The 15,892-nt window shown below is 42.9% G+C and overlaps 1 protein-coding gene across 1 annotated transcript in view; it reads left to right on the forward strand.

Moving 5' to 3' along the window:
* PI4K2B (phosphatidylinositol 4-kinase type 2 beta) overlaps positions 1-8,178 on the forward strand; it is a 31,819-nt gene extending 23,641 nt beyond the window's left edge. The window contains exons 5-10 of the mRNA XM_075840140.1: positions 1,681-1,834; positions 3,144-3,235; positions 3,345-3,435; positions 3,822-3,955; positions 4,048-4,107; positions 6,273-8,178. Of these exons, the coding sequence (XP_075696255.1) occupies positions 1,681-1,834; positions 3,144-3,235; positions 3,345-3,435; positions 3,822-3,955; positions 4,048-4,107; positions 6,273-6,446 (705 nt within the window). The 3' untranslated portion in view covers positions 6,447-8,178. The remainder of the gene's footprint in view (positions 1-1,680; positions 1,835-3,143; positions 3,236-3,344; positions 3,436-3,821; positions 3,956-4,047; positions 4,108-6,272) is intronic.
* Positions 8,179-15,892: the final 7,714 nt, after the last annotated feature.

Genomic DNA, 15,892 nt, shown 5'->3' on the forward strand with positions numbered 1-15,892 from the left:
CTGTCAATCACTGAGTAGGACCGCCCACTGAACTCTGAGCGGAGGTTTCAATGAATAAAATTGCACGTTTAGGGTATGTTCACACGATGAGAGGCAGTTACGTGTGAAAAGACAGACTGTTAACAGCTGCCTCGTTTCACACGTAAATGCTCCTCGTAATTTACGAGGCATCTGAGACGCTCGTAAATATTGAGCTGTGCTTCATTGAGTTCAATGAAGAACAGCTCAAATTACGTGGCAAAGAAGTGCCCTGCATATAATGTATATAAGTGTCCTGCATATAATGTATAGAAGTGTCCTGCATATAATGTATAGAAGTGTCCTGCATATAATGTATAGAAGTGTCCTGCATATAATGTATAGAAGTGTCCTGCATATAATGTATAGAAGTGTCCTGCATATAATGTATAGAAGTGTCCTGCATATAATGTATAGAAGTGTCCTGCATATAATGTATAGAAGTGTCCTGCATATAATGTATAGAAGTGCCCTGCATATAATGTATAGAAGTGTCCTGCACTTCTTTGCCGAGGCAGTCCATTTACGTGTCGTCGTTTGACAGCTGTCAAACGACGACGCGTAAATTACAAGTCGTCTGCACAGTACGTCGGCAAACCCATTCAAATGAATGGGCAGATGTTTGCCGACGTATTGTAGCCTTATTTTCAGGCGTAAAACGAGGCATAATACGCCTCGTTTACGCCTGAAAATAGGTTGTGTGAACCCAGCCTTATACTAAATCCTTTCCCACAAAACTATACAGATTGGATTGCATGTTCAGTGGGACATGTTCCCTTTAGAGTGGTTCTAACTTAATACGATATGACTTTTAAATAGTCTGGACTCCTATGTATTAAAACCTGCCTGTTATCATTTCGCAGACCGAAAATATGTCCGTATGTGTCCTGTGATCCATATGTTCTTATTTAAAAAAAAGTCTTCAACATTTTAGGCCAAATCTAAGTTTCTTTTGCTGTCTCCTACTTTGTGAAGGAGGATGGATGGGAGGATGGATGGGAGGATGGATGGGAGGATGGATGGGAGGATGGATGGGAGGATGGGTGGGAGGATGGATGGGAGGATGGGTGGGAGGATGGGTGGGAGGATGGGTGGGAGGATGGGTGGGAGGATGGGTGGGAGGATGGGTGGGAGGATGGGTGGGAGGATGGGTGGGAGGATGGGTGGGAGGATGGGTGGGAGGATGGGTGGGAGGATGGGTGGATGGATGGATGGGAGGATGGATGGATGGGGGGATGGATGGATGGGGGGATGGATGGATGGGGGGATGGGGGGATGGATGGATGGGGGGATGGGGGGATGGGTGGATGGGAGGATGGATGGGAGGATGGGTGGGAGGATGGGTGGGAGGATGGATGGATGGGAGGATGGATGGGGGGATGGATGGATGGGGGGATGGATGGGGGGATGGATGGATGGGAGGGTGGATGGATGGGAGGGTGGAGGGAGGGTGGATGGATGGATGGGAGGGTGGAGGGAGGGTGGATGGATGGATGGATGGATGGGAGGATGGATGCTTACTTGAATTTCTAGGCCACCATTCCTGTCCTTTGTCACACACCAGGACATTCTTGCACAGGATACATTAGCATGTTCTGTCCGCTCACTTACTACCTATACAACATTGCTGTAAAATTCTAATTATTGTATAATTGTTTGCAGGTCGGCTCATTTCAGCTTTTTGTGGATGGATATAAGGAAGCGGATTACTGGCTGAGGAGGTTTGAAACCGACCCTTTACCTGAGAACACCAGGAAGCAGCTTCAGTCCCAGTTTGAGAGACTAGTTATTTTAGACTATGTCATTAGAAATACTGGTAAGTCATGCAAAGCCTCACCATTAAAGGAGTTTTCCCATCGGGGACATTTATGACCTATCCACAGGATGTCATGAATGTCCGATGCGGTTCCCACCTCTGGAAACCCCTAAACCCTGTTCTACTGCTGTGTTGTAGCTGAAAAATGTTATTTCCGACTATGGAAACTGGGTAGCTCGCTGAACTACGCTGCTTCTGTAACTACTGTTCAGTTCTATAGGACTTGTAGAAACGTTGTAGCTCAGCGAGTTGCGTGGTTTCTGTAATTCATGGTCGGAAATCACACTTTTCAGCTACAACACGTAGCAGTAGAACAGGGTTTAGGGGGTCCCAGAGATGGGACAGGCATCTTTCTGACACTTATGACATATCCTGTGGATATGTCCTAAATGTCCCTGATGGCAAAACCCCTTTAAGATTTAAAGTGCACCTAAATTTTCAGAATAAGCTGTCGTGTGTGTACATGAGGAATAACACTATTTCTGGGCATTATGACTTGTATTCTGCATATTCCAGCAGTAATGAGCAGTGTAGCTAAAAATCCAGCACTGGGGGGGGGGGGGGGGGGGGGTCTCTCCATCTCTAATCTCAATCTCTAAAATACGGACGCATATCTTGGTTGTGTGGAGTCACATGGAGCTCTGAAAATAATCATGTCACATGCTGCATTACCTCGTATTCAGAACTGCTGAGGGATTGTGTGAAATCCATGTGACCACAAAATCAGGAAGTGCTGAGGGGATGTTCACACGGCTTATTTTCAGGCCATAAACGCCCCGAAAAATGGCTGAAAATACGGGAGCTGAACGCCACCAAACACCTGCCGACTGATTTCAATGGGAAAAACTGCATTTCGTTCCGACGGGACGTTTTTTTTTTACGTGGCCGTTTGAAGAAAAAAAAAAAAAAACCTTCGGAAAAAGTGCTTGTCACTTTTGAGCCGTTTTTCATTGGGGCAATAGGAAAACCACTCCAAAAAACGCTTGATTAAAAAGCGGCTGAAAACAGGCTGTTTTCCCTTGAAAACGGCTCCGTATTTTAGTCTTTTGTTTAGCGTGTGAACATGCCCTTATTCAGCGCCATGTATTGGGAAGGGGGTTTAGTTGATGTAATTCTATTATCATACTAATTACCTTAAAGTAACGGGTCTGTCATACATCCCTCATACTGGACTTCACAAGGAGATTTTTATACTAACTCTTTAAAGTGTCCCATGATTTCAGAGTGAAACATTGGTTAGTGTGTTCGTAGTCTAAGTATAAACCTTCTGAATGTTTATTTGACTTTATTTTTATTATTTACTTTGTAGACCGAGGCAATGATAACTGGTTAATTCGATATGAAACCCAAGGGGATTACATTGAAGGCTCTGAGAAGGCCAGCGACGGCCCCGTGTCCAAGGCAAGACGTCTTATCGTTCTTTCTATCACCTTCCAGACCTGCCCCTCCCCCTTCATGCCGCTGTTTTTTACTTCTGGTTCAGCCACTTATTTCTGTGTTTTGATTTTAGGAGTGGACTGATAAAGAACCAATAATCCAAATTGCTGCAATTGACAATGGTCTGGCATTTCCATTTAAACATCCCGATGAGTGGAGAGCGTGTAAGTAGCAATTATTTTACGATCTCGTGCTCAAATAATATCTATACTCTGTATATTCTGTAATACAACAGTTGATGGGTTGGACCCTGCTCGCTCTCCACTATATACTCCACCACGACCGTGGCCATGTTTCCTCCGGGATGAGGTCCTCTTGACTCTAACCGCACATGCCTGATTTGATGTATTGATCACAATCTACATCCCGGCTCTAGTTTTAGCCAGTGTGAAGGTTTTTTTTTTTTTTTTAAAGTCTCCGTTTTATAAATGCTTGCATGGCGCACAATTTTGATGCAATCGGTTAATACATATGTTGCACAGCAGATAAAACACGGTTTAGTAAAACGTGCAAAAAGTTGATAAATTTGTCCCATTTTCTCCTTTTGAAGATCCGTTCCTCTGGGCTTGGCTTTCTCAAGCAAAGGTTCCCTTTAGTCAGGAAACCAGAGATCTGATCCTTCCTCGCATCTCTGATATGAACTTTGTTCAGGACCTTTGTGAAGATCTGTACGAGCTGTTCAAAGTAAGTCCATCCTCTTTATCCGGAATAGAAAGCCCTTTTCTGATGCGCTGACGGTGGATAACCTGCCCTTCTCCGTGTCTTTACATCCATAGACTGATAAGGGATTTGACAAGCCAACTTTTGAGAAGCAGATGTCTGTAATGAGAGGACAGGTATGTAGTGTGACTTTATTTTTTTTTTTGAGGGGGAAACTGCTTTATACCAAATGTTTAAAAAAAAATAAAAAAAAAGGTTGTTTTTTTAGCACTAGAAATCAACTAAATGCATTTTAATCAATCTTGCCAACTATAAGGCTATGCTCACACAGGGCAAATATGATGCGTAAAGGTACACGGCGTATCCGCCCCGGAGCCCGCAGGGAAAGTTGTGGTGCAGTTCTTCAGCCAGAATGTCCGCTGCTGGAAGCAGCATGTAAAAAAAAAACTCCATTCTTAGACGTAGACCTGGTGACGTCTTGCAGCTCGACCTCCAGGGAAGACGTTTCATACCTGCAGCAGCCGCATGAAACGTCATCCCAGGAGGCCAGGCTGGCGTGTTTTTGTGGTTAAAATTTTTTGCGACGGAAAAACTGATTCCTGTGCAAAAAAACGCAGCCTCTGCATTTTGTTGTGGGTTCTACTTACGCATCGGGGGAAAACCAGCGATTCCGCTGCTTAAAGAGGCTCTGTCACCAGATTTTGCAACCCCTATCTGCTATTGCAGCAGATCGGCGCTGCAATGTAGATTACAGTAACGTTTTTATTTTTAAAAAAACGAGCATTTTTGGCCAAGTTATGACCATTTTTGTATTTATGCAAATGAGGCTTGCAAAAGTACAACTGGGCGTGTTTAAAGTAAAAGTCCAACTGGGCGTGTATTATGTGCGTACATCGGGGCGTTTTTACTTCTTTTACTAGCTGGGCGTTTTGACGAGAAGTATCATCCTCTTCTCTTCAGAACGCCCAGCTTCTGGCAGTGCAGACACAGCGTGTTCTCGAGAGATCACGCTGTGACGTCACTCACTTCCTGCCCCAGGTCCTGCATCGTGTCGGACGAGCGAGGACACATCTGCACCAGAGGCTACAGTTGATTCTGCAGCAGCATCGGCGTTTGCATGTAAGTCGATGTAGCTACTTACCTGCAAACGCTGATGCTGCTGCAGAATCAACTGTAGCCTCTGGTGCCGATGTGGCCGACACGATGCAGGACCTGGGGCAGGAAGTAAGCGACGTCACAGCGTGATCTCTCGAGAACACGCTGTGTGTCTGCACTGCCAGAAGCTGGGTGGTAACGAACAGAAGTGGATGATGCTGATTCGTCAGCATCATACACTCCCATTCCTAACGCCCAGCTATTAAAGGAAGTAAAAACGCCCCGATGTACGCACATAATACACGCCCAGTTGTACTTTTACTGTAAACACGCCCAGTTGTACTTTTGCAAGCCTCATTTGCATAAATAAAAAAATGGTCATAACTTGGCCAAAAATGCTCGTTTTTGAAAAATAAAAACGTTACTGTAATCTACATTGCAGCGCCGATCTGCTGCAATAGCAGATAGGGGTTGCAAAATCTGGTGACAGAGCCTCTTTAAATCGACATGCCGAGGATTAAAAAACGCACCGCATGTCAATCTGAAAGTTTTTTTTTCCCCCGCAGCATGTGGATGAGATTTTTGCTTTGCTGTAGTGTGATATGCTGTAAGTTTTCCGCAATGAAATTATTTGTGGAAAATCTGCAGTATTTATGCTACATGTAAAACCAACCTTATAGGTGAGCCCTTCACTGGCCACACAAGCGCGGCTTAGCCAGTGTATGCCCTCCGTAATACAGCTGTACGTCACGTGCTCACTTCATCCAATAGATCTGACACTGCGCCAGTATGGGTCAGTTTAGGAAGGGAAATCGGTTTGGCTTTGATCAATGTAGACCCCACTCTCGTGGTAGGGATGTCTTGTCTCAAACATTTAGGCCCCATACACACGAACGTGCTTTGCAGCCGCAATTCCCCCGAAAATCCACAGGAGAATTGCGGCCCCATTCATTCCTATGGGGCCATGCACACGAGCGTGGTTTCCACGGTCTGTGCATGGCCCAGGAGCCCGGATCGTAGAAAGAACGGACATGTCTTATTACGGCCGTGTTCTGCGGTCCAGGCTCATAGGAAATAATGGATGCGGCCATGTGCACGGCCCGCGATTTGCGGGCGGCTCGCGGATGTCACTCCGCTGCTGGCCAACCCGAAAATCACAGTTGTGTGCATGAGGCCTTATATCTATTCACACCACAGTCTACCCTTAGAGCACAATAACATTTTATTTCTTTTACCTTTCAATCAGATCCTGAATCTGACTCAAGCGTTAAAGGACGAGAAGTCTCCCATTCAACTGGTACAGATGCCTAAAGTAGTGGTGGAGCGAAGCCGTAGTGGAAGCCAGGGCAGGATCGTTCACCTGAGTAATGCGTTCACACAGACTTTCCACTGCAGAAAGCCGTTCTTCTCCTCTTGGTAGCCGGAGGATGGGATCTCGCGTCTTAAATACACAAAGCTGCTGTTTTGCACAAGCACTGCAAAGGTGAAAACTGCTGTCATTCCTGAAACCGCCGGCCTCTCAGAAGGAAGTCATGAATGTAATTGAGTTTACAGATCTGTCATATTGTGAAGTTGTTTTGTCAGGGATTCTGGTAGGACTGCATTGACATGTACTGTATTTTTATATATATTTTTTTCCCCTTAAGATATGACTGCCTTCCACAGGGTTTCTAGATTCTGGAATGACACCTCCTGAATTTACAAATTGCCATTTTGGGTTATTTATAATTGTAAAAATAACTTGTAGAAAGAAAAATAATTCTATATGCCAATGTAAAATAACATGTATGTCTGGGACTTTTCTCACTATGTGATGCACTTTTTTTTTTCTTAAGTTTCTTTGCATTTTTCAAAAGTGCCCTGTACAATTGTCAAGGTAGCAAAAATAAAACCCTTCTTGTATCTACATAGCTTGAGGAGGTTTATGCCTTGGGAACGTAATGTGTCAGTGTTTAGATTCAGACTTTGGACAGCCATTTGACACTTAAAGGGGTAGTCTCAATTTTAGCCATTTATGCCATATTTACAGGCTATGCCATAAATGTCTGATCGATACGGGTCTCAGCATGGTGCATGCGGGTGGCTTTCTCCATCCTATTCTACTGGAGTTGTGTAAACAGCCGAGCAAGCGCTGCTCAGCTGTTTCCATTACTCGTATAGAACAGAATGGCTAGAGCTGCCTGGAATCTGCAGTCAGTGACCACCTCACCATGTGAATCGGGGGCTGGGAGACCCCTGTTCTAATAGGTTCAGGTCCCAAAGCTGGACCTAAACCTATATCCTGTGGATGGGCTATAAATGTCTCAGTTGGGAATACCCCTTTAAACTCCTACCATACAACAGGCCCCATGGTTCCCAATTGCTATTTGAAAAGTGACTTTTACATGCTGTAATTGGCTTAAAGCGGCTCGTCACATTCATGCTGTCGCGTCTCACTACTTTATGCTGCCCCCAGCGTGTTATCCGTTTAGTAATGTTCTGTAGTTTGACTCATTGGTTGCATTGTTGGCGGTGCGCTCTAAATTCTCAAAGTATATATTCACGTGCTCCCCCTGCTGATTGACACTTTTCTCCCGATTACTGCTCATATTGAGAAGTGTCAATCAGTGGGGGTGGGGGGGTCTTGTGTGAATGTATTAATATACTTGGACGCATCTGCTGACTACTCGTAAGTATAGGATTTAATTTCTCAAACTACAGAACGTACAAAGTGATCACCCACTGAAATCGGCGGCTGTCACTAGTTTACGATGCCCTCAGACAGGACGGCATAAATGTGACAGATCTGCTAGAAGTAACTTTAAAAGTCAATAAGACTTTAAATGGATAAATGCTGTTTACTGTATATTCTTCATGCTGCACATATTTTTCTAGTGCTCAGGGTCCACAAGCCCTTTTTTTTTTTTTTTTTTCCCATAACTATACATTAGAATTGTACAGGCAATCTGGATTTAAAAGTGAATGTCTTCTATTGAAAACCACTGATTTTAATCTAAATGGGTTAAAAATGTTGTGCTGATTGACTTCTTAAGACATGGTCATAATGGTCGGAGCTCCGTATTTCAGATACAGAGCCCCAAAACCCATATATATATATATATATATATATATATATATATATATATATATATATACATACACAGTGGAGGAAATAAGTATTTGATCCCTTGCTGATTTTGTAAGTTTGCCCACTGTCAAAGACATGGATTTTTATGCTAGGTTAATTTTACCAGTGAGAGATAGAGATATATATATATATATATATATATATATATATATATATATAAAAAAGAAAATCAGTCAAAATTATATATATTTATTTGCATTGTGCCCAGAGAAATAAGTATTTGATCCCCTACCAACCATTAAGAGTTCAGCCTCCTCCAGACCAGTTACACGCTCCAAATCAACTTGGTGCCTGCATTAAAGACAGCTGTCTTAAATGGTCACCTGTATAAAAGACTCCTGTCCACAGACTCAATTAATCAGTCTGACTCTAACCTCTACAACATGGGCAAGACCAAAGAGCTTTCTAAGGATGTCAGGGACAAGATCATAGACCTGCACAAGGCTGGAATGGGCTACAAAACCATAAGTAAGACGCTGGGTGAGAAGGAGACAACTGTTGGTGCAATAGTAAGAAAATGGAAGACATACAAAATGACTGTCAATCGACATTGATCTGGGGCTCCATGCAAAATTTCACCTCGTGGGGTATCCTTGATCTTGAGGAAGGTGAGAGCTCAGCCGAAAACTACATGGGGGGAACTTGTTAATGATCTCAAGGCAGCTGGGACCACAGCCACCAAGAAAACCATTGGTAACACATTACGCCATAATGGATTAAAATCCTGCAGTGCCCGCAAGGTCCCCCTGCTCAAGAAGGCACATGTACAGGCCCGTCTGAAGTTTGCAAATGAACATCTGGATGATTCTGAGAGTGATTGGGAGAAGGTGCTGTGGTCAGATGAGACTAAAATTGAGCTCTTTGGCATTAACTCAACTTGCCGTTTTTGGAGGAAGTGAAATGCTGCCTATGACCCAAAGAACACCGTCCCCACTGTCAATCATGGAGGTGGAAACATTATATTTCGGGGGTGTTTCTCTGCTAAGGGCACAGGACTACTTCACCGCATCAATGGGAGAATGGATGGAGCCATGTACCGTCAAATCCTGAGTGACAACCTCCTTCCCTCCACCAGGACATTAAAAATGGCTCGTGACTGGGTCTTCCAGCATGACAATGACCCAAAACATACAGCCAAGGCAACAAAGGAGTGGCTCAAAAAGAAGCACATTAAGGTCATGGAATGGCCTAGCCAGTTCTCCAGACCTTAATCCCATCGAAAACTTATGGAGGGAGCTGAAGATCCGAGTTGCCAAGCGACAGCCTCGAAATCTTAATGATTTACAGATGATCTGCATAGAGGAGTGGGCCAAAATTCCATCTAACATATGTGCAAACCTCATCATCAACTACAAAAAAACGTCTGACTGCTGTACTTGCCAACAAGGGTTTTGCCACCAAGTATTAAGTCTTGTTTGCCAAAGGGATCAAATACTTATTTCTCTGTGCACAATGCAAATAAATATATATAATTTTGACAATGTGATTTTCTTTTTTTTTTTTTTATATATAATCTATCTCTCACTGGTAAAATTAACCTAGCCTAAAAATTCTAAACTGTTCATGTCTTTGACAGTGGGCAAACGTACAAAATCAGCAAGGGATCAAATACTTATTTCCTTCACTAAGTTAAATGGACACTACACGAACTCTTCAAACAACTTATGCTGATCTAATAGTAAACCGGATATAGATCAACTTTGTAGCTTACTGTTAAAATGTTATTTTATCCATGCAAATTCCATGTGAAGTTACTGCCACGAGGTGTCTCCCTTCCTGTAATCTGCTGTTAGGCATTGGCTGTCCCTGTTTAGACTGGCTGCAGAAGGTGGGGGATGTGCCCTTCACTGCCTGGCTATAACTTACTATGGAAAGGGAAGCAGAGCATGTGACTCAGGCTGCATGTGACTCAGGCTGCATGTAAGTCTATGGAGGGGTGAGCAGGGGGACAAAATTAAAGTAGAGAAACTCAGACGTGCTGGCAAGATTTCTATGTCATCCCAGTGCTGGATTCACAGCTACACTGCTCATTACTGCTGTATAATCTCCTCCATGCTGCTGCTGCAGCTTTATATATATATATATATATAATATATATATGCGATAGGAGAGCAGGATTCTCCTGTGTTTGCGGGGTTTTGGAGCTCTAGCAGTCAGGGCACCATTTTTCTTATACTTAGATTAGACAGATCAGCACAGAACTATAAAGGCTGAAAAAGGTGGACATTCACTCTACATTAATGAAATACAATCAAATACATGGTCTATTATATTAGTCATTTTACGGCCCATCATCCCAGAAATGATTAATATATAACTGGACGTTTGTTTTTCTTTTCTTCCCCATGTGAATAGTAGCCTATTGCCCCTTGTTTCACATGTCCCTGCTGATGTGATGCTCAAGAATGTATCTGAAGGATTAAAGAGACTGTCACAAGTTTATCAATTTCCTTTCGCCTAACTAATCTAATAGGCACTTTGCTGCTGATAACTACAGTGTGATTCGTTTTAAAAAAATTAGTATTTGCGAAGTTATGAACATTTGGACAGAGTCATACAGAAAACATTACACCGCCCAGAGTGAAGAGTCACATTAACATACTTAGAAAAATGCTCAGAATTTTGCAAATATTTAAAAAAAATAAATAAAGAAGTCACGCTGTAGTTATCAGCATCATAGCGCCTATTAGATTAGTTAGGAGATCAGGAATTAATAAACTGGTGACCGTCTCTTTAAGCAACTTAATGCAGGCACCAGTCCTGTAGAAGAGGTAGTGGATCAATGTCTGCATATACTGAAGGTTCTACCAACTTCACCTGTACAGTATAAGAATGTCATTCATGGAAATTACTTAAGCCTTTTTCTGTTGTGCTTTTTGTTTCACACAATTCTGTGTAAAAAGATTTTATTGTTAAATCTAAAAAAGTTACTTTTTATTTTTGTTATGTAGTACTTGAGGGAGAAAAAAAATAAAACCTTTTAATTATGTTTCTGTACTTGTGTAATATATTGTTAAGCTTTTTCAATTAACTAGCGGGAGTATCTAGTGGTTGGTGTAAGTGACATCACATGTACGCCTATCCTTTCTCCTGGATAGGGGAGTCCCAGGGATTGTTTACATGCAGGCAGCATGTGACTGCTGCAGCCAATCGGAGGGCTTAGAGGTGACCAATTGTATTCCTGACATCATGCAAGGAACACGTCACGTGTTGCCTGCATGTAAACCATCACCAGGAGGACCACCGGAGCATCAGCACTGGACCGCCAGGTGAAAGGCTAGGTGAGTATTGGTTGATTGTTTCAGGAGATTTGAAGCCCTTTGTTAAAAAGGGGGTTATCTGTTACAATTTTTAAACTAAATCGCCGGGCTGCTGGATTGGAAAGGGAACAATACTGGTCTGATCTTGGCAGGTACATTCTGGTTGTGGCAGAGACTTTAGATTATCAGTGAATGATCTGTCAAATATTGAATGTGTATCGCCAGCTTAGTGAAGGTCAAACTTTTGCTGATTTACAAATTACGGAGGTGCTTTAGGGCCCTATTTGCATAATGTTATTTCCCTACGTTTTATCATTTGTCAGGAAAGCTATAAACCAACATGTTCATAGCGATCCATTATGCCAAGGCCTTCTGGTTTGAGTCAGGCCGGTATACATCTGAATATTTTTTTGCCGATGGAATATTGTTGTAGACTAAGCTATTCCATCCTTAGGGATCCCACAAAAAAAAGGTATAATGTGCAGTATATTTTCAACATGAGAGGCTATGGTGAATGATAGCCACTGTATGCAATCAGTCACAGGTACACATTGAACGTATACCGTGGGCAGCTTTTCGAGGGTTGGCGATCCCAGGCAGAACATCTGCTAGCACTTGGCCCGGGAATCCGACCCTGGAAAGGCCCCTCAAGTCACTGTCCATATATGGACATATCCGGGGCTCCCTCCAGGAGTGGAATCCCCAGCCAGAGTGTTGCCGATGCTCTGGCCGGGGACACCGGCTTTGTGAAGCTCCTGCTGTCACTGACCCAAAGACACAACCTGGTGTGAATGGGGTCTAACTGGAACAGTCATTTAAAGGGTGCTTACAACTAAACACTATTTTGACAAGGGTCCAGTAGGTGAGGCTCCATCCAGAGGACAGGCCAGTTTCACTTTTACCTTGGGCAGGCTCTGCTCTGTAAGAGTAGAACAAAAATACCAGTAGCACCAGTCCTGTTGTACAATGGACACCACCATTGCCTTTTTAATGGGTTTCGGTCAGGGTGTCTGTGGTTTTACCAGAAACAATAGCACAGCATGTGCTATTATTCCCAGCAATCTGACCACCACCGATCAGTAAGTAATGGCATATACCATTAAAAGATCAAGAAGCGGTATATGTGAAGAAGTGGAATCTGCAAGTTAAAAACTAATACTCGAAATATTCTTAGAGCACAGTAGAGCCTAGTCCACATGCTGTATCAGAGATGGAGAAGAACCACCGAGAAACATGACCTATGTGTAGTAGTAAACTCTCGAGTGAAAAACAAAATAGACCAATGTATCAGAAATAAGGGCCTGTTCACAGCATGTTTTTCACTTCCATCTAAGGTATAAGTTGGGAGGGGTCCTGACGGAAGGCTCAAATGTATCCCACTGTATAGGAATACATTGGGATGTCACCTGAAATCCCCGGACACCATGCTACATTTAAGTGCCGAGCCCAGGGAAGCCCTTGATGTCATAGTCAGGGGCTTTCAACTATGGATGGAGTCCCTGCACCTGATGGTTTTCCCGGGTAGTCTGGCCCTGGGAAAGCTCCCCAAATTACACGGTTAACGTATACCTGTGACGGATGCCATACAGTGGCATCCGTCACACATAGGCTCCCATGTAAAACCAGAAAAAGTAAATAAATAAATGTATAGCTAGCAGTATGTGTTTTTTTTTTTTTTTCTTACCTCCAAGACTGCACCACAGAAGTTGCCTATTGGTCCTAATAGGAACAGGAAAAGTTGAGGTTAAAATCCCCACCCTGCCTTCACCAGTGTCTTCCTGTCCCCACATAAGGATTATCATGAGAGAGGTGAGGGGGCTGAGGCTTCTCCTTACTGCTATTAAGAGTCAGTAGGTCGATCAAGTCTCCTCCTTCCGAAAATAAAAAAAAATACAAAAAGGGGTAGAATGGCATCAATCACCCAAGATAATTGGCACTACAGATGACAGTCCAAGAGGCTGGGGGCCCCAGGTGCTGAACTATACCTTTCAGGGAAGGTGGCCACAAAATATAAAAACACGCTTGTGAAACTTTAGAGAAATAAGGGCAGTATGGCAGACCCTAAAACAAGCAGGACGTTTACTGCAGGGAAAACATGTCCTAGTATCAGACAACAGGACGACAGTAGCTCATCTGAAACATCAGGGGAGCTCAAGAAATGCTTCCGTTTAACTTCTGTCTACACAAATCTTTCAATGGGCAGGTCAACTCCTGCCTGTCGGCTACACATCTGAAAGGTTCGGAAAACAGCCAGGCAGATTTTCTGGGCAGGAAGGATTTGAATCTGGGAGGATAGTGTCTAAACGAAGGTGTCTTTCAGTCATTAAAGAGGCTGTCACCAGTTTATAACTGCCCTATCTCCTACCTAATCCAAAAGGCGCTTTAATGTAGATAACTTTTTTTTTAAGTTATGAACATTTTAAGATTTATGCAAATTTGTTCTTAATGCCCAACGGGGCGTTTTTTTTTTACTTTTCACCAAGTGGGCGTAGTAAAGAGAAGACCAATCAGCGCCATACACTTCTCTTCATTCCAGCCCAGCTTGATACACTTGAAACGCTGAACTGGTTTTGGGAGAAAGGGTTCTCCAGGCGGTTGTACCTCCCTAAAATAATTGGGTATTCTCCTGTGGTGCAGTCATGGAGGTGAGGGGATAAAAGTAGAATTAGTCTTACCGGTAATACGGGCTCTACGAATCCTCCATGACTCCCCCCCTACGTCTTTCTGGAAATTCATCTTCCTGAACATCATATAGGTGATCGGGTAGTTACTTATTAAACACTGGTGAAGGCGGAGTGGGGAGAGGCTTTTAACCTCTCTCGTGTTTTCCTGTTCCTATTATGACCAATAGGCAACTTATATGGTGCTGTCATGGAGGATTCGTAGAAACCTTATTACCAGTAAGACTAATTCTACTTTTTTTGTGGGATCCCTCAGGATGAAATAACGTTGTATAAAACGTTATTCCATCCTCCCAAAAAAAAGTTACCGACGTATACCAGCCTGACGGAGGCCAAAAGGACATTGTTTTGGGCTCTGTCAGGCTAAAGGAGCCCTATAGACATGTTGAGCACGTACATAGGGTGCTTTCCCAACGTGAACGCTAATGGTAGGGCCATAACGTGATGTCGACAGATGGGTCTGCACCAAAATATCTCCAAGAATAGAAATGGCTCATGGCAGATGTTTACTGAGAGAAACAAACACCGATATGCGCAGAGATAATGATTACTACATCAGCTTCATATAATCAAAAGTGCCGAGTTCAAAGCTCACCAGAACCTTATACCATGGAAACAACCAGATAAAGAAATACATGACATAATCCCATCTGCTTGTTTTTATCTATCAGAGATTATTGATTTTTGCTAATTGACTGAAAAATTAATAATTTGAGAAACGGCAGCAGCCATTACAGTGCCAATAGGGCAATGAATCTGCATTTTTATGGAATGTTACGTGGCATAACAATACAGCTACAGTATATATGCCATTAGTGGTGGTGACCCATGAAGGGGACAACTCCAACAGCTGATTAGAATAGGAGGACGTAAGTGGACCATGGGAGGTTGTATTTTCAGGAAAATAATCTTTAAAAGTCCTTTTTAGGCCAGGGCTCCACAGCGACATATAGCTTGTGCTGCAGTGATAAGAGCGCAAAGCAAAAACTTTTGTACCCTATGGGGAGAGAAATCCTATACGCTTAGAAATCATTGAAAATAATTCCAACACTTGGATTTTTTGGTTTACTAACGCATATACATGTAAGGTGTAATGTAACCTCAATGACTCACATTAGAGGCGATATTGCGCTGCGTTTTAACTTGAACGCGTTTCTGCGATGATTGGCCACCATATTTTGCCATAGAGCCCAGGACTAAGAGTTGCATTACACTTGGTGCCTCCATTTCACTTTATAGATTGGATCTAAGCACAATTTCCTTAAAAGGATTAAACAAAACTACAAAATATTAGGATTTATTACTGACTGTTATTGTTAAATCTCTGGTACTGAACAGGTAAAGTCCATTTGTGGACACTTTATATCCTAACCCACTCCCACATGTAGCAATAGCCTTAAAGAGGCTCTGTCACCAGATTCTCAAATCCCTATCTCCTATTGCATGTGATCGGCGCTGCAATGTAGAAGTAACGTGTTTTTTTGTTTTTTTTAAACGTTCATTTTTGGCCAAGTTATGAGCTATTTTATATATATGCAAATGAGGCTTGAAATGGACAACTTTCGTTTCCCTTGCTGCAAATCTCACAGAAAAGAGTCAGAAGTGTCAGGATTCTGAATACACATGACGTCCAGGCTGGATTTGATGTGTATTCATTATCAGGACACTTGATTAACGTTAATCTCTGTGTATGCGGCTGCACATCGCTGCTGTGTAAATCAATGGAGAGGAGTGTATGATGCTGACTGGTCACTGATTGGTCAGCGGCATACACGTAAACACGCCCAGTTAAAAACAC

Source organism: Rhinoderma darwinii, chromosome 10 (assembly GCF_050947455.1).
Source record: "Rhinoderma darwinii isolate aRhiDar2 chromosome 10, aRhiDar2.hap1, whole genome shotgun sequence".
Lineage (NCBI taxonomy): Eukaryota > Metazoa > Chordata > Amphibia > Anura > Rhinodermatidae > Rhinoderma > Rhinoderma darwinii.